Raw genomic sequence first — 20540 nt, 5'->3', positions numbered from 1 at the left:
AAATTGATCAACAGAAGGGGTGTGGTTTTTCACCATGACAACGCTAGATCTCACACATCTTTAGCCACTCAACAAAAATTACGAGAGTTTGGCTGGGAGGTATTAATGCATCCGCCGTATAGTCCTGACCTTGCACCTTCAGATTTTCATCTGTTTCGGTCTTGGTCTGTTCGGTCTGCAGAATTCCTTAGGCAGTGTCAGTGTGCAGTTTTTTTTTCGATCAGAAGCCCCAAAATTTTTACAGCAATGGGATCATGTCACTACCAACAAGATGGCAAAAAGTTATGGAACAAAATGGCACCTACATACTTTAGTCAAATGTAAATAAACTATAAAAAAAACTTTTTGAATTTTCATATAAAATACGAAGAAACTTTTTCCCCAACCTATTATTTAATTGTAATATAATGTATTTAACTATATGTTAGAAAACAGTACTAAACTACTGAGATCCTCGCCGGCTCTTATCCGTAGAACTTTTGTTGAAAAGTGTCTGTACAAAGTATATGCATGTGTGTGTGTGTGCGTGCGCGTGCGTGTGTGTATAAAATATATTTTCAACCGACTTCAAAAAGGAGGAGGTTATCAATTCGTCTGTATTTTTTTTTTTTTTTTTTTATGTTTGTTACCTCATAACTTTTTACTGGGTGGTCCGATTTTGATAATTTTTTTTTTGTTTGAAAGGTAGTGCTTCCCGTGGGGTCCCATTTTTTTTTTATTTTTTTCCGATGATGGTATCCGTATGAAAACGACATAAGTCTTAAATTTACATTATGTATATGCGCGACAAATAGGTGAATAACTCAAAATCACGTTAACCAATTTTGATGATTCTTGTTGTTGTTGTTGTTTTTTGATAGGTATAGTATAGGGTTGGCTGACACCGGCTCCAAGTATAGCAATAATTATAACTACATTATATAATCGTAAATCGACTTTTAAGTAGTCTAATATTTTTCATTTCATTTTACCTAGGAGGACTCTCAAAAATGTGTTAAATATGCAATTATTTTTATTACTTTTTAGTGCATTTTAATTTGTTTTAAAATACTGTTTTGTTTGAAGTCGGTTTTTCTTTTTGTTAAAATTTTATTTATGATTTTAATTTTATTCTCTGCTCGTAAGATGCCGGGATTAGTAGTTAATCATTAATGTATGTTTTGAAGTATCCAATAAAGAATGTATCTTTTATAATAGAGCAATGAATATGTTATATATACAATTAAATCATTTTAAGCTATCTCAATTTTTATACAGTCGCCGCCAATTTTCATACTAACTTCAATTCCCTTCCTTATACCCTTAAGGTATAAAAAGGATTTTTGTGAAACAAATTTACTTATGGCCTTCTTTGAAACTCAAACTATAGTATTTCCATATCAAATTTTATATAAATCGTTTTAACGGTTTAGGTGTGAATAGAGGTGAGAGACGCTATAATATTAGTGGAAATTATCTTTGGCCAAAGTCATCGACATAGCCCACCGGATAAGTAAGCTGAAGTGGCAGTAGGCTGGCCATATTTGTCGCAGAACTGATAACCGTTGGGTAAAACGTGTTCTAGAGTGGAGACCGCGTCTCGGCAAACGTAGTGTAGGACGTCCTCGGGCACGGTGGAGTGACGATTTACGCAAAGCGGCTGGCAGAAGCTGGATGCGAGTCGCCGAAGATCGATCACAGTGGCGTGCTATTGAAGAGGCCTATGTCCAGCAGTGTGCGAAAAAAAAGCTGTTGATGATGATGATGATCTTTGATTGATCTCAACTTCATATACTTGCACGATGACAGTCTACGTTATTCTGGTTCCTTCTATTATTTAAGTAGGTAGCATAATTTATCACTTTCCGTTTGTTCTTCATGTGTCAGATTGTGTTCAAAAGATAGAAATAAAGTCCACGTTTTCTTAAGAAATCCGCTTTTTATTTTGATCAAACAGGAAAATCTCTGTTTTCTTCATACCTTTTTAGAGGTATTTTCAGAAATAACACGATCAAATCTAAATGTCTATAGGCATTACTTGTGTATATGTTAACATTTTTGTGTTTATTTCTTGTACATGACAATTCAAATCTATCTATTTTCTTATAATTTTTGTAGTATTAAGTTACCTTTTGATGTCAAATAATCATTTTGAGATATTTTATTTTATATAGTCTTACTACCATTTCGTTATATATTTTATTTGTCGAGGTAACTTTTCTGGAGCCTTGGCGGTTACTGCTAAGATGATTGGTTTCTTTAAAGTAAGTAAAGTAAAGTAACAGCCTGTAGATTTCCCACTGCTGAGATAAGGCCTCCTCTTCCATTAAGAAGAGGGTTTGGAACATATTCCACCACGCTGTTCCAGTGCGGGAATGCACATGTGGCAGAATTTCGATGAAATTAGATACATGCAGGTTTCTTCACGATGTTTTCCTTCACCGCCGAGCACGAGATGAATTATAAACACAAATTAAGCACATATAAATAGTGGTGCTTGCTTGGGTTTGAACCCGCAATCATCGGTGAAGATGCACGCGTTCTAACCACTGGGCCATCTCAGGTCTTATTATTGGTTTCTTATGTCTAGTGAAACTCCGATAGTTAATAAAAATGCATCCAAAATTGTTTATAATAGGAATAAAAAAATAATAAATTGTATTCTCTTGGTCGCAACAGCAAGACCATGCAAACTGGCCAAGATATGTCAGTAGGGTGCAGTTACACGAAAGTGGCTCCATAAATAAGCGCTTGTTTCCGCTGGCTGCCGCAAGTTATGTGATCCTAGTAGTAGCTACCTTAATACTTGAATATTCTAAGGTAAAATATCTAACTTTTGCTACAAAGCTTTAAATTATGTAAAATATGTTATATGCTGTGAAGTGTATATACAGTTTATATTGTCATAATTTATTAGAACATTTTTTAAAACGTAAATTAAGAACATTTGCTGTAACCATTGGTTAGAAATGCAAGTTATCGAAAAGAACCGGCGATCCGAGGATCTTAGTATTGTAATTATATTGGTAATTAAAATTACTTTAATACAATTGAATCATTATAAAACGCTAAACGACTAATTATTATTATAAATTTATCTCATATGGAATCCTTTAGCTTACTAGGATCTTTAGAATATAAGAAACATATTTTTTTTTTCAATTACAACAAAGGCTTGTTTTGTGGTTGAACTAGGGTCTTAAGTTTTATTATGTTTCTTTAAGAAACGACAATAATGTAAGAAACGATTTTTATTCTTTGCTTTTGCCCTCAGCTGGGCTTGAATAAGTTTCAAACGGTTTACCCGGCTATGTGTTCTAGTGACCAGTAGCAAGGGCAGAAATGGCAATAGTTATGATAAACTGCATATCAAGAACACTGCTTGTCGTAATTTATTTGGCCAATCTAATGCTAACGTTAAATCTATAATATTTAATTGTTCTTTTAATATTTAAGTAAACATAAAATATTTTTCCAGCTTTGCTTATTAAATATTGGGATAAATGAAATCCAGATATATTAAAATACCATAATTATAATTAATTGTTATATAAGGCACATTTCAGACTTCAAATATTAGAATCTATAAACGAGAGGCTGTAAATATCTCAACTCTGACGACAGAAGCGATTCGTCTTTGGCCAACTCAACGACCATCTCCTTGGCGCGATTGTTGGCGTATTCGTGGCCGCAATCGTGCCGTTCCACCATCTTCGACAAGGCCAGGCTCAATTGAGCCCTGGCGCCGCCGTCTGATGAATCTACGAGGGTCTTCATTACATCTGGCGAGAAACCCTGGAAAAACATATATGTATATTACTTATTGACTACACTTATAAATTAATTACATAGAAATATGTGAATGATAATTGAACAGCATCAGTTTTGCTTAATAAATAATTACTTTATAACTTTATAGTTAATTTTAAATTACTAAAAAAGCATATAAAATGTTTTTAATTTTTCTCTGGTACAAGGGGTGAACTTTTGGCTATTAGCCATTTTCCAGGCCACCTAACCGAAAAGAATACTTAAAAATAGAAACTGGGTACCATAATATATATCTACAACATACGTCTACATAATATTACATTGAAAGTTAAAAAAATGTTGAATTTGAAATCGCAATAAAATCTTATATCGCAAACAAACTGCGCTAATGAACCAGAAAATTTAGTAAATACCTATACATAGGATATAGTTCGTGTTTTAAAAGTTATATGTCGGAATCTTACTTCAATAATATCACAATTAAGACTGTTAACTAGATATAGTTAAATTATTAACAGATAATTTGAAATTGGAGCTTGAATTCCTATTTTAAGAAGACACTGTATAAAATAATTAAAAATCAAACTTTTTACATAGAAATAATCTTTGAGTCAAATCCACGCATTCATTTGTTGAGGTCACACTAAAGATCTTCGCTATTCATAAATTAATGCTCATTGAATTTAAAAAGTCCCAAATTTTCCGCCGCCGATATTTCTTAAAGAAAGAAAGAAAGAAAGAAATGTTTATTAGGACACAGTACTTAAGTCTGTGGTATTTCTTTTCCACTGCTGGGCTAAAGCCTCCTCTGCCATTAAGGAGAGGGTTTGGAACATATTCTATCAGGCTGTTCCAATGCGGGTTGGTGGAATGCACATGAGGCAGAATTTCGATGAAATTAGACACATGCAGGTTTCCTCGCAATGTTTCCCTTCACCGCCGAGCACGAAATTAATTATAAACACAAATTAAGCACAAATATATATAGTGGTGCTTGCCTGGGTTTGAACCCGAAATCATCGGTTAAGATGCATGCGTTCTAACCACTAGCCCATGTCAGCTCTTGATTACGTATAAGATTTTGATTTCGAACATGTGAATAAAATAATTGATACTTGAGTGCATTTTAATTTATAAGCTCTTATTTTTTTATTTTACGTGGATCAACGAACCAGTAAAATTAAGTTGTAGTTACAAATTTTATGACCTGCCTTATAAATACGAGTATAAGTTTGGCGCGATAACCCTGTTTTATTTGAAGTACCTAATCACCGAAAGATAAGCCTTCACAAATCCCTTGTGACCTTCAGCCGAAACGAGATCATTGGCCATTAATATAACCCATAAACGGAGCCAAGAAAACAACAATCAAATGAATTGTGACCTTTAACAATTCCTCATATATATTTCTTATATGTTAATATTTATAAATTATTTTTTCTTTGGTATAGGTTGGCGGACGAGCATATATGCCCCTGATGGTAAGTGGTCACCATCACCCATAGACAATGAAGCTGGAAGAAATATTAATTATTCCTTACATCGTCTATAATGTGCCACCAACCTTGGGAACTAAGATGTTATGTCCCTTGTGCTTGTAGTTACACTGGCTCACTAACCCTTCAAACCGGAACACAACAATACTGAGTGCTGTTATTTGGCGGTAGAATAACTGATGATTGGGTGTTACCGACCCAGACGGGCTTGCACAAAGCCCTACTGCCAAGTAACATTAATTTTCTTTGGGATATTTGTCAAATTTATTAAATCAAGAATCGAATAATTTCACTAACTGATTAATAGTTAAAGAAAAAATGAAATGCCAGTTCGGAAATTAAATTCCGCATATCTGGGAAAACCGACAAATTTCAGCGAGTTTTCTTCGTCTAATTTTTTAATCGATTGCATTTTAAATATTGATGAATTAAGAAAAGAATATAAAGAAGGATATTGTAATTTTTCGAGATTTCAATAATATTTATGACATAACTTATATACGAACTCTTTCGTCACATTTTTTTTATAATACAGAACACCTCGAGGCTTCCACTGCCAAGACGAGTAGTGTTATTCTATTATTACTGAAAATTAAAAATTACATTATATTGATTTTTTAATTCGTAACAGTTGCAGCAACAATGTGTGGTAACATTGTCTTTAACTTGAATTTACATGAAAAATTTATCACATATCAGTTAATCTATTATTATCTCAATTAAATCATCTAATTTAACAATAATGCATGCTCAGACAAAAGGTCTTATTTCAGACTCCGTATCGATACTCATTAGTCTCCTTAAAATAAAATCTGCAGACAATATCTTGTTACTGTTTTATTAAGTGTATTGATTTAATGGAGGTCAGTGAACTTGAGGTTCGATATCTCGATTTATTTTTAAGTTAGTGAATATTTATTACATCTTTAATGCCATTGTCAAGGATCTTTTCTGTGTCAAAGTATTTTGTAAATAACGTATAAGGTCTTATGTTTCAAGTATTGAGACAACCGAAACGTACAAAAAGTAACTTTGTGTACGTATACTTATAGGTTGTTTCTCATTGATTTAAAATGATACATTTATGCTGTTTAACTTTCAAATTACGTTTAATTCGTATTAGATACTTGGATAAGTGTTTTAATGAAAATTGGATCATTGGGAAGTAGTGCAAGAGTTATAGATTTCAAGAATAAGAAGAATTCAAGTAAAGTCTAATAAACGAGTTGATTGTAAGCATAATTAAGGGTTGGCAATGTATTTTAATTTCTATATGCGTTCTCATAAATATAAAGTATCAAAGAATTTCAAAGTAAAATAACTTTTTATTGCTGGTATAAAATTGATACCGAGAAATACTAATTATGTACAAATTGTTTTTCTTTTGATTGTTTATTTTTTAAGGATGATTTGGGATTTGCGTAGGCACTTTTTTGGAAGTCGAGATGGCCCAGTGGAGGTACGCCTTCCTCCACCTCTCAAGCGATAAATGAGGGTGCTTATTTTGTGTTTATAATTCATCTCGTACTCGGTGAAGGAAAACATCGTGTGGAAACCTGCATGTGTCTTATTTCAACTTATGTCTGCAACTTATCAATCTACCAACTACCACTGGAGCAATGTGATGAAATATTTTTCTGACCTTTCCAGTAATGGGAAATTTTACAACCTGTAGGTAATTTGTGTTGAAGGGACTTTTTTGTAATATGTAAGATTATCTTATTATTTAACAGACGTTAAATGTTATAACATATTATTTAGATTAATTCATTTATTTAGGAGGGCTGAATGGACCATCTATTAATAAATAGGGTAACTATTACCTATAGGTATTGACGTTGTAAGCAATATTAACCAGTCATTAAATCATCAATGAAATGAAAAACGAAGAACTAAGTATGACCATAAAAAGAAAAGCTTTTAATACCTGTATCCTCCCCTGTATTACATACGGATGTGAGACCTGGTCCCACACTCAGAACCACAGAGAAAAACTAGCCAAGTGTCAGGGGGCAACGGAGAGAAGTATGTTAAAAATAAGACTAAATGACAGAATTACCTCAGCAGAAGTAAGGAACAAAACCAAAGTCACCGATATAGTTACCCGAACGGACCGATTGAAATGGCGTTGGACAGTCCACATGCTACGCTGCAAGACAGAAAAATGGAGCAAGCAGGTAACACTCTGGTACCCAAGAGATGGAAGTAGACATCGGGGACGTCCAACAAGAAGATGGGAAGATGATTTTCGCCTAGCCTTGGGACCTTACTGGACCAGAGTAGCGACAGATAGAGAACAATGGAAGCAGTTGGAGGAGGCCTATGTCAAAAGACACACCGAACTGAGGGACATTTTATAACAACAACACAACTATATACATACAAATAACTTAATTGTTCGGAATAAAGGGCTGATATTAAATCACCAATGAGCTAATAACCTTGGGAATTAAGGATTGATGTCCCTTGTGGCAGTAATTATAGCGACTTACCCGGAAATCGGAACCTAGCATACTAAATAGCATTGTTCAGTGGTGGTAAAAATCACTAATAGATGGTAACCCAGGCGGACTTACACGAAACCCTATTACAAGTGATATTATAATCCTATACAGGTACTTACACTGTAATCCGACAATTTCTGTCTCTTCGCGTCTCTGCTTAGAAGATCGTACAAGAGAAGCAGTCTCAAGTTAGAAGATGACAGCTTCCCTTTAGTAGACACTTCAGCTGGATTGGCCCTTAGCCCCTCCCAAACATCAACAAGCCTTTCATCGTCTGGATCGTGAGCCATTCTGATCATGTCTCTAACATTTGGTGATAAATATTGCAAGCTTTCCTCATTTATTTCGTCATAGCCATCAGAACGACTTGAGACCTTCAAATCAGTCTCATAAGGTAAAAGGTGATGGGGTACGTTTGGTAGAGGTTCTAATATTGGTTTAACTTCTTCATTATGAGCTGCAAGTAAAGGTTCTTCGGTTCTCTTCTCCTGTGGTTCTATGATTGTGTACTGCGAATTGTTTTCAAGGGGCAGAAGAACGTAATTGTTGTTGGATGTTTTTGGTATCACCCTGTCTGATGGCTTGGGTGGTGATGTCGGTGCGTACAATCCAGGCTTGTGGAATGGTGTGGTAGCGTCTCTGTAAATATGTTTTATATTATTTGCCAAAATAGTTTTCTATTCATATTTTATTTAATTTATTACTTTTATTAACATGTCTTTTCAATTCAGAGATATAAAAGGATATGTTTTTTTGTATTAACAACCTTGACTTTTTATATATATGAAAAAATATAAATTTCTAAATCATAATTGTGTGCCGTGTGCATATAAAACACTTATACCTTGGAATAGTGCAAAATCAATTCTAGAGGATTTTATCTTATACTGTTGATGGAGTGTTTCATTTTACGCTGAAATAATCGGCATTACGTTTCAAAGGAGATAAGAAATGCTAGCATTCCATGCGATCCTATTATTTTGTATATATTGTGTGTACATATAAATCTTATGTTAAGCTTCAGTAAATAAAAATAAGAGATATTCAAAGACATAAAATTAAAAAAAAAAACAGTTAAACATATGTATACTTTATTAAAGGCGCCGAAAGTTACATACGGTGGTTTCTGAGTGGTGGTCGTAGGTTTCGGGGGACGCGGCGTTACGTCGTCTTTCACCTCAAAAGCCATCTGGTCCGTGAGGTGAGCTATCACCTGCATTGCGACAGGCAGATAGGAATCCGAAAGCTGGACCTGCTGCTTGGCTGATTGCACCTGTAATTTATTTAAGGCAATGTCTTATACCTAATGCTGATAATATTTTGTACATCAGTAAGTTTTTTTCTTTTAAATACGTTACTCTTTATATAAACCTGAATAGATTTGGATTTCGGATCAACTGTTATATAAATGTTGAGTCCATCTTGTGGAAATACCAACTACTAGCGGATATCAGTCAGTATTTATTATAATCAGCTTGATAAGACTTGTAAATGGGTCCATGTATACTCACAATGTAACTAAGAAATATTAAATACCCTTTACGTTGCCAATACATCACCAAGTTTACCAACAAAATATTATGTCGTCTGTACCTATAACACTGGCTCATTCTTACTTGAAGATGTTATACAGCATCACCAAGCATTGCGATTTGACGATAGAATATATGCTGAGGGTGTACACAGACGAATATATAAGTTTTAATTTCAACAAAAGTATCAAGTAATATCATATCATTATACTTAACAAAAATACTACACAAAACAAAAAAAGTAACCTATGCATGGATTGTTTATTAGATTATAAAATAATGACATTATATCATAATAAGGACAATTGCTTTTATTTCGATATATTAAAGCTCTTTTAGTAGACCCTGTCAAGGATTAAGAATAGTAAATATAAACAAAACACGCTTTTCGTCAGATTTTAGTTATCACGCAACGCCTTTTACACATGGAGCCACTCGGTGATATCGCCTTTATATATACATAAAATTTAATATTGTTATTGTAACAACTACCTTATAAAATCTCCGAGTTAATTTCAGGTCAGTCGAAATTATAATAATTATCAAAAAAAAATTTAGTTTTTACAAAACATTCTCAGTGAAAATTTAAATTTTCTAAGTTGGTCTCCTCGTTAACAACCTCGGGTAGCACGTAAATTTCAGTCATCGCTCCCGTCGTATTGCAGTTTTAGGGAATCGAATTGGTACACCACTTTTGGCCTACAAATGTGACCCCAATAATATCTGCTAATTGGTCAAGAGTATATCATCTTAACACAGGGACACTTTCAATCATGACGATGTTAATAGAATTACGTCAATTACTAGATTTTTTTATGGTACAGGTTGGCCGACGAGCATATGGGCCACCTGATGGTAAGTGGTCACCATCACCCATAGACAATGACGCTGTAAGGAATATTAACTATTCCTTACATCGTCAATGTGCCACCAACCTTGGGAACTAAAATGTTGTGCCTGTAGTTACACTGGCTCACTCACCCTTCAGACCGGAACACAGCAATACTGAGTACTGTTATTTGGCGGTAGAATAACTGATGAGTGGGTGGTACCTACCCAGACGGGCTTGCACAAAGCCCTACCACCAAGTCGATAATAGGCTTTTTCTTGTAGGACCCATGACGCTTCGACATGTTGGATTTTTTTCCATTAATTCAAATATTTTAATATCTATACTAATATTGTGAATGCGAAAGTATATCTGTCTGTTTGCCTGTCTGTCTGTCTGTTGACCTTTCGCGGCTAAACCAATGAACCATTTTTGTTCGAATTTTATATGAATCTTAGACTACAAAAGCGGATACTCTACTTTTTTACTCTGTAAATCTGACGACCACTACTTTGCTTATTTTATTATACATATTACCGTGACAATTGGAAAGTGATTACCACATGGTGGTGCTATTGTTATTAGCAATAATGAGAAAGCGAAATCTTCATGAATATTCATTATTTAATCGTCGAATGACCTACATTGAAATAGGGGCTTTTGAATAATAGCCTTGTGAAAATCACATGTGTTTCCAAATGACATATGAATTGACATTACATTTAAAAAAAAGAGATGTTGTGGTACGTCCAGCTGTAATGAACAGCCTTTTGTTTTATACCTTTATACGATTTATGAATTGAACAAAAAGAAATAATAGATATTAAAGAAAAAAATAGGTGGCAAATATTTTTTTAAACATTTCATTAAAAATTGATCACAATATACAATAATAATTAAATATTTGTTATTTATTTTAAATACTTTACTGACCACCATAAAGTAAAAATTGATGGTCTGAAGGTATTCTCTGCCAATCAACCTTTAGGTCAAACAGAAAACCATAAAAGAGGTAAGTAATTAGTAATGGAATACAGTATAATAATAATGATTATTACCTCTGCATTGCTATTATTATACAAAGACGAACGCTTGTATACATACTAACAATTTAAATAAATAAATGAATAAAATGTCTTCGAACACAAGTTTCATTTGAAGAAGTAGTAAGCAGAAAATTAAACTTTAAAAAAAACAAGCTCACTTTTTCTTTGTCTCTGGTTTCCCCTGAGACAGGTGAGCTGACTCATTTTTACCTCAGAGAATCGTTATTGCGAACCAACGGGGAAATGCCGCTTGCATTTTTATCCATTCGAAAGACTTCGTTTTAATTATATTTAAATCATGCTTGTATTTTTGTTATTTGGACATGTTGTACAATGAATGATGATATTTTTTCATATTTTCACTTACCAGTGCATTTCTCGTGACTTGCAGGAATATTGTAAACAATAACACTCGTCGGATCATCGCTGCGATCTGAAACAAGGGTTTTGGGATAAAAATCACTTTTATTTCAAACAAAAAAAAAACAACACATAATTAATACATACCAATAAATGAATCTATGTTAATTCCTGGAAAAAGTTTCGACTAAGTTTCTTGTCGATCTTTCTCAGTACAATTTAAACAACGTACCAGTAGTAACATTAAATTACTTCAATACCGATATGACGATTAAAAAGTACTTATTTGGGCCCACTTGAATTAAGAATTTTTGGATTTCAATTTTGATATCCTGTATTTAGGGCCTGTAATTATATACTTGATATGATCAAAAATAAATAATAAATAAAAGCACTGCATTTAAAATATCAATTTCCAACGAGGATTTCTTGGACAAAAAATGACAAATGGTCTTTTATTGGCCTGGCATGAAATTTGAATGCAGAACGGCGGGGTATATTTTATAAGCTAGCTGTTACCCACATCACAGTTAAGTCCATGATTAAATTTGATTTATTTTAATAATCAGATTGAAGAAATTTTTGCTTATTTATACACTTGATATCTGATGATTTCCCGAATAAAAAATACGAATATTAACAATAATTTATGTAATATTTATAATATGTTACACTGTATAAATTTTTTTTTAGGTGATACATAAAATACTTCCAAAACGGGTATCTGTATTCCCGACACCCCCTTACTCATAAATAAAATCGTAAAAGGCAATACAAATACTAATAAATACACAAGATGTATGCAAACTTTACTGCGAATATTATGTCAGGTTGGTTTATGACCGGAATTTACAAAATCGTATACACCTGAGCACGTTATCCGTCATATCAAACACAACAGAAGGCTATTATGTGTTTCGGTATCAATATCGTTGATAGTTTAATTCTAGGAATAAAGTAAAAAGTAGCAGCCTGGTAATTTTCCCACTACTGAGCTAAGGCCTCCTCTCCCATTAAGAAGAAGGTTTGGAACATATTCCACCACGCTGTTCCAATGCGGGTTGGTGGAAAGCACATGTGGCTCAATTTCGATAAAATTAGACACAAGCAGGTTTCCTCACGATGTTTTCCTTTATCGCCGAGCACGAGATGAATTATAAACACAAATTAAGCACATATATATAGTGGTGCTTGCCTGGGTTTGAACCCGAAGTCATCGGTTAAGATGCACGCGTTCTAACCACTGGGCCATCTCAGATCAATTCTAGGAATGCACTTTGTTTATTTACATTTATGACTGTAATATCAGGATGGATAATAATTGTTATACTTATATTATTGACTAGTTGTGCCAGCGAATTTTTACGCATTTGAATTTAACAATAAAGTTATTGTTGTAGACTAAGTTATTCTTCAATATATCAGATTTTTTCCAGTGTTTCTTCCCACCACAATCGGTCCAGCCTTTTCAGAGATTAGCCGGAACAGACAGACAAAAATTGAAAAAAAAAATTTTAATTTTAATATTTCGTTTTCAATATTAACCGAGTATACATATAAAATTAGTAATAAGCGGTTATTTTAATAGTTAAAGATACTAAATTCAAATTGATTTTATTACGATGCTTGATGATCTCGATGATTATGGTTTCAAAGTGTGTAGCCACAAACCCTTACTAAGGCATTGTAATGGATTGAGTCCAAAATTTTCACCTAAAAAAAAAAGAGGCTCCGGTGCAAGCTTACATTTCCAGGTAATAACAATACAGTAATATTAAAATAACGTAAATTTCGTTAACGAAATATTAATGAAGTTGCCTCTAAAAGTTTTTGCAGTACATAAGATATACTCGATATCTTATTTCGAATCCATGCCTTGTAAACTATTCTATAATGTAGAAGGCATATAATATGGAATAAAAAAAAACAGAATTTAATAACAAAGAGTTCGTTACCTCAATTTTATGACGTAGTCTATAAGTCTGTGTCTGCAGACTATTACGACAGCGTCTTAAGAAGAATAACGTAAAAATGTGCCACCTGATTTTAAGTGGTCACAAATGTCCGATAAGAGAAATTTCAACCTCGTACATAGACATGGTAGCTTCACTAAATATAGTTGTTAAATGACAAAAATGCTTGTAAAGGCCTACTTGAATAAAGTATATTTTGTATTATGTATATACATAGTATTACATTGAAGACTTCGATAAAATCTGTGATAATTATTGTGTGTATGTGTGTATGTGCACAAGAAGTAAGGATAAACTTATAACGCCACGTTATCGACTTTGCAAAATCAATAAATCTTTCTTGGCGCAAGGTATCCGTTTCTATAATAAAATTCCACAATCTTTTTTAACTTTGCCGTTTCATATATTTAAATCATTTCAAAAAATACGTCGGTAAAGAAGGCATATTATTCAATACAAAACTATATAGACACTAAAAAAGCGTGGATTTATTACTCGTTGACTTCTAGGCAGGATATATTACTTAATTGTATTTAACTAACATAACTACTGAGTTTCTTGTTGGTTCTCCTTGGTTGAATCTTCTTCCTGAACCGGTAGTACCTTCACTTAATATAGTTGGTAAATAATTAATTTATAATTAATTAATTCTACATTCCTTGTAAAAGCCTACTTTAATAAAGTATATTTTGGTTTTGATGTCAATGTAACAGAACTGTTAAATCCTTGCAGTCAAATTTAAATTTCAATTATCATTCGCTTGCAATTACCACGGGCCGTCGAGATGATTATTCAATTAACATATAAATCACAATATTTGTTCCCATAAACGTTTATAGATGTGTTTTTAGGGATGTGAAATATTTTGATTTTTGTTGAAATTTAATTTGATTTTTTTATCAATGAGGCAGTGATTACATAGAGTTTTGGCAACCCTATCTATATAGACTTATAATTCATCGCGTCGTCGTCGTGAAGGAAAACCATCGTCAGGAAAATCTACATGAGTCAGGAAAAAATATGCCGAATGGATATCCCCAAACTTTCTCATGGAGAACAAATGTTAAATTAATTTACGCCTAACATAGCGAGTCAACGTTATATTTATATAATTATTTATAATTTTAAAACATATTCGATGCATATTTGGACGTGTGTTCTATTTTAAAGGATAAGTTAGCCAGTGTAACTACAGACACATATTAGTTTTCAAGGTGAAGTTTTGACATTTTAAAAGATGATATTATAGTACCGTTTTCTACTGACGAGAGAGACTACTGAACATAAATAGCCTGTCATTCTATTAACGCATAACATTCTACTTCCAATCCTCAATTGATAACAGATAAACACGAACTACAGATAAACAAATCTATAAAACCTCTTTCAAACGTTTCCTCCTTGTCATTCGTTAACACTGGCCTGGATTTGCGGAACTAACAAGTATATCTATCAGAATACGTTCTAGATATAGAGACTTAGACAAGACCGTTACTTGGCCCTTGGAATGGGAGCGACTGTACTAAATATCTATAACATCGACACAACCTTATTAGACAAGGAACATCTATAAATTAGAAGGGAAAGGCGAGATAATGTCAGCCTCATTCTAGATCGTGACAAATGTATATTTTATTGATAACAATGAACTTTCTTATGGGTCAGCGAATAATAATAATGCTTTCAAGGACAATTGAAGTAAAATATAATCTTAACACAAGATAGATTTCTATTAACGTGTTTTAATAAGTTGTGATACCTGTTTAAGGTCACAGGAACAAATATTTTAATAATTGCGATTTGTACAGGAAAGGTACTGGTGCAAATTAATAAATTTAAAACTCATATTCAAAACACTAACAATCAACATATATCTTTATGTGTATATATGACATATAAACAATAGAAAAACGTGTGTATGTGTGTGTGTGTTTTGAGAATATGACTGTATAAAGTAGTTAAGTAGTGTAGTTCTTCTAGATATTAGGCATAAAAGGATATCTTTTTATGCTATTGGTTTGCGAACAAGCATATGGGCCACCTGGTGGTAAGTGGTCACCGTGGTTCATATAAATGGGCTTTGCAAGCAATATATATAGGTTTACCTATCTCATATCGCCAATGTGCCAGCTACCTTGGGAACTAAGATGTTATGTGCCTTTTACTTGTAGTTACACTAGCTCACTCATCCTTCAAACCAGAATATAACGATACTGAGTGCTGATGTTTGGCGGATATCTGATGAGTGGATGGAACGTTTGAGCATTTTGATATTTATGTTAAGTTTTTATACAAAATGTATCAAGATAATCATTAAAATAGCTAATATAAATGATGACCGCTTGGAATAGCAACAGGAACATTTCTTTATTTAATTTAATTATATAACTTAAGGAAACAAACATTCCAGCAAAAGTTAATGTCAGTACTTACGCAGAACAAAAACTGGCTTATTAGTCGAGAAGCAAAAATGAGCAAAAGACACGCAAACTTCCGAGTGTTCAGAATTAATACTCCCCCTAAGAGAATTATACGTCATTACTGTGAACAAATGATACGGCGCCGTGTAAGTACTTAATTATAATAATTTACTTAAAACTAGATACTAGTATGTAACGAGCTTTAGTAATTACATCACTTAACAAATTAATAAGCTAAGCGCTGTTATTTGACGTTCAAAGGTCAATGAACCGGGGTCGTGTCAGCGATTTTCGCGTAAGGTATTTTTAGTAAATAACACGTTAGAATTAACGTTCTCTTTCTGAATTTTAAAGGATTGACAGCGGATAATAATTTAAATTTAGAATCAAAATTGATCAAGAAAATTGTAGCTTAAACATTATGCGAAGTTTAACAACGCCTTGAAAAATATGTCTTCTAAAATGTAATAAGTATGAATAGTCCATAACATAAATTTTCATGAAAAAAGAGTTGTAAAAATCCGAAAAAAAACCACATATAAATATTCAGATTCGATTCGAGTCGAGATGGCCCAGTGGTTAGAACGCGTGCATCTTAACCGATGATTGCGGGTTCAAACCCAGGCAAGCACCGCTGATTCATGTGCTTAATTTGTCTTTATAATTCATCTCATGCTCAGCGGTGAAGGAAAACATCGTGAGGAAACCTGCATGTGACAAATTTCATAGAAATTCTGCCACATGTGTATTCCACCAACCCGCATTGGAACAGCGTGGTGGAATATGTTCCAAACCTTCTCCTCAAAAGGAGAGGAGGCTTTTAGCCCAGCAGTGGGAATTTACAGGCTGTTGTTGAGTTGTTGAGTAAATATTTAGACTAAGACAACAAATTATACAGCCAAGAAATATAAGCATGGCAGGAAAATTGATTTTGTATCTGTTGACGGAGAAGTTCATTACACGGGTTACGGCTTTACGTGCATTGGTTTTGGAAATGGACTATTCGGACTGATAATTTTAAATCTTCGACTTTTTAATGACTTAAAAAAAAACAATTTAACTGAATCTACCTGGATCTCGGGATATAAGTCAGACAATTTTCCAGTGAATACAGTGTAAATGATTAACAGAAATTGAGTTAAAGATTTAAACATATAGATTTTTGAACGAAGATAATTATTAATTATCGGGATTATATATTCTTAAATTTATTGACTTAAATAAATTGTTGTTTTTTGTGAAAGATAAAATAAGTAAATAACATGTATGTAAATTAGAAGGACACGGTATAATAAAAACAAAATATGCGAGGCAAAGATAAATCAGATGAAATACTTCTTTTCGTATATTTGTTAACGATTTTGTCAAACAGAATTTTACTGTAATGTTCAAAATAAGAAAATAATGGAAGTGTTCTGCAATGTTCAGTGATTATTATGTTCGAATTTCAAAAACTGACTACCCAATCAAGCATTACTAAAGCAGAGGTGAAGTTGACTTGTATATTTATTTACCTTGACTATGAAATTTATTTAACAAAAAAACAACTATTCGTTCCTTTTTTAAATCAGTATGACCACGGTACAATAATAAATATTGTCTATGAAAATTGTATTTACTCGTAAATACCGTTGTGCACAATTCAGACTAACTCAACGTGATTCAACTTGATATATTTAAAAAACAATTATTTTAAATATATAATATAATTATTCTTATTGAATTATAAAAAAGCGTCTTTGATAACAACTAGATTAACTAGTTAATAAAGTTGCAAGAGTACAATATTTTTTTTGAAATAGGTAAATTGGATAGTAGGCGGTCAAATAAACACCGAAAATAAATATACTATATTTTTGGACTTTTCCAATATTTGTACTACAAGATATTGAAAATTTTAATTATTCTAGGTCAACGGGAAATACGCTATAGGTTTTGATGCGAATTTATGGGAGAAGAGAAAAAAAATATTTTCACCCATCCAAGCGACCGTATACTTCAGTATTTGGTATTAATTTCACCTTAATACGAAGGGACAGACAGATGGACAACGTAATCTTAAAAGGGTTCCTTTTCCCTTCAGATGTACGGAACTCTAAAGAGAATGATCTATATATTAAATTCTCATTAAGAAACAAATATATTAATTAAATTTTAATAAACCTTTTAGTCGTGGAGTTGGATAAAATTTTTCTAAAATTAGTCATTCGCATCGTCAAATGTCGTTAAAAGTTCAACGCGATCATAAAGTAGTGTTTATTTTTGTTGTTTACGTTGCGAAATATTTGGGCGTTTTTTGTCTTCTAACCTAATATAAAACGAAAATGATAAAATATCTTGACTCGAAAATATTTCAACTATATTGTACTTTTAAAATAAGCATTACCTATATTTAAAATTTAGAATTATAATTTCAATCCAATAAAAAAGGAAAGGAATATTATCTATTTAAAAAACAACGCATGATGAATTATAGCAATACTAAATAGATAGGGTATGGTATGGTCTTGAATATAAATGAATATTCCATTAATTTTATTCCAGGAAATCTAAGGATTCTCAGGTCAAAAATCTATTTATCTACATCTAATGCTACCACGAACAAAAGTCATAATTAATTTAAATCACACTCAACAAATTATACAAAAGAATTTAATGGTATATATTTGAAATTGATTAAAATATATGAATTCTTAAATCAACTTACCATTAAGTGAAGCACTTTATATCGCATGCGCAGATAACACGTGCGTCGACAGCGCGCGCGCAGCGTTACTACAGCCTCCAGGATACTGACCCCGAGGACTGAGCGGAGCTGATACGAAACGAGTTTGTGATGTCAAGTGCAATGTCGTTCGAGGTTCTAACTTCGTGTAAGAGTTGGAACTAGATTTGTTTGTTTATTTTTTTTTTTTGTGAAAAAATAAGTGAGTTTCACTCATAAATAAAACCAGCATGTATCTATTTGTAAAAGCTAGTTGTTTGTTTTTGTTGATTATATGCTTGTCCTGTTTTGATTTCATTTAAGTCAAATTAAAATAACAATTCAATTTTATAGATAGTTTAAAATACATTATGACTTTTTTAAATTGAGCGACAGATAAAATGAAATTACTTTCTTTTTATTCAATTTAATTTAGGGGGTAATATCAACTCCTTGTTATTATCTAAGCTGAGCGAACCGCGGTTTTGCGTTCAACGACCACATATTAGCATACTTGAAAAATTTAGCCAACTTTAGCTTTATTATTGATTCGTTATGTTTTGAATGACAGAGGAAGGGCAATGTTGCTGGTATTTACTTCTTTCCTTTTTTTTATTGTACTACTTAGAGAAGATTTGGAAGGGATATAAAAGAAATACACGTATCTTTTAATAGCTTTATTAATAAGATATACAATAATTTCCAACACTGTTTGTATTTAAATCTAATAAGGCAATTTAAATATTCTAGTCCATAAAATGTTTTATTTTTAATTAAAATAAACTTACATTTATCAAATATTAAATGTTAACAAATTTAAAAAACCAAATAAGCGATTTTACATTTACTTACTAATTTTATATTAATTATATCTAACAATTAAAAATACCATTTTTTTATTTGTGTAGAACTATGAAGTATTTATTTATTTCATTCGTTCTTTACAGGCCGCCTAGGTTGGAGACCATACCTATTTTTTGCTCTCAAACATCATTATATTTATATTTATAAATAAGTATAAGTAATACAATATTAATTCTCTCTAATTACTTTATTCAATATAGAAGTATTACACTTTCTTATTGATGGTCAATGGAAACAGTACCACCGGTTCGGAAAAGAAAATACCCTGACCTGAGAAACCCGAGAAACTCAGCGTTTTTTTTTGTCTCGTATATTATATAAACAATTTAATATGAAATGAAATAGCCAGGAGGCGATCGTTTTATTCCGAAGGTGTGCTATGGATCGATTATAAACAAAGACTAAGACTAGATCTTATTCACCTCGATTAATGAAAAAGTATTTTAAGACTTACCGTAGTGCAAATGTTCGCACGACCTCTTAAATTTATCGAGTAAAAAAGATGTAATAATCAGTAGAGCGTAAATAGAAAAAACGAATTATGTCATTTTAGAATCGTATTCACCGTGACCTTTCTTATCGTTATATCCTGTATTTTAGCGAAATGGCTTCTCATGGATGCAATGCTGACACTAAATATATTACAGAATCTCTTACAACGTTGTCATCTTTTTTACATTGGACAATACAAACCGCTATGTCCCCTATACTTTAAATCTGTAATATATTCGAAAATATTAATTTAAATTACATGCTTTTAAGGGCCAAATTGATCTATGTCTTGATATTTATCGTTATATTATGACCAAATAACATTAAATCATTTTAAAATTGTAGTCTCTGTTATTCTAATGTTACCTATATTACTGTAAAATTTCATCCAAATCCGTTCAATAGTTTTTTCGTGAAAGAGTAACAAATATACGTACATCCATCATCATAAACTTTCCCATTTATAATATTAGTAGGATTTAGCACAAACTTTTAATAAACAGGCATAACAATTATTAACTAAAAACACATACATATGTTCTTATTTATACTAATATTATAAATTGTGAA

At 32.4% G+C, this 20540-nt stretch overlaps 1 protein-coding gene across 1 annotated transcript; it reads right to left on the bottom strand.

Moving 5' to 3' along the window:
• Positions 1-3498: 3498 nt before the first annotated feature.
• Positions 3499-18734, bottom strand: LOC124533258. Its single transcript, XM_047108466.1, has 5 exons — positions 18618-18734; positions 11525-11590; positions 8869-9023; positions 7870-8389; positions 3499-3774 (listed from the first exon to the last, which is right to left on the bottom strand). Exons 1-5 carry the CDS (start codon positions 18642-18644, stop codon positions 3556-3558), a joined length of 987 nt encoding a protein of 328 aa, XP_046964422.1. The 5' UTR covers positions 18645-18734; the 3' UTR covers positions 3499-3555.
• Between the last annotated feature and the right edge of the window lie 1806 nt (positions 18735-20540).

Source organism: Vanessa cardui, chromosome 10, assembly GCF_905220365.1.
Source record: "Vanessa cardui chromosome 10, ilVanCard2.1, whole genome shotgun sequence".
Taxonomy (NCBI): domain Eukaryota; kingdom Metazoa; phylum Arthropoda; class Insecta; order Lepidoptera; family Nymphalidae; genus Vanessa; species Vanessa cardui.
Note: the sequence above shows the minus strand (reverse complement) of the source record. Positions and strands in the feature narration are given on the sequence as shown.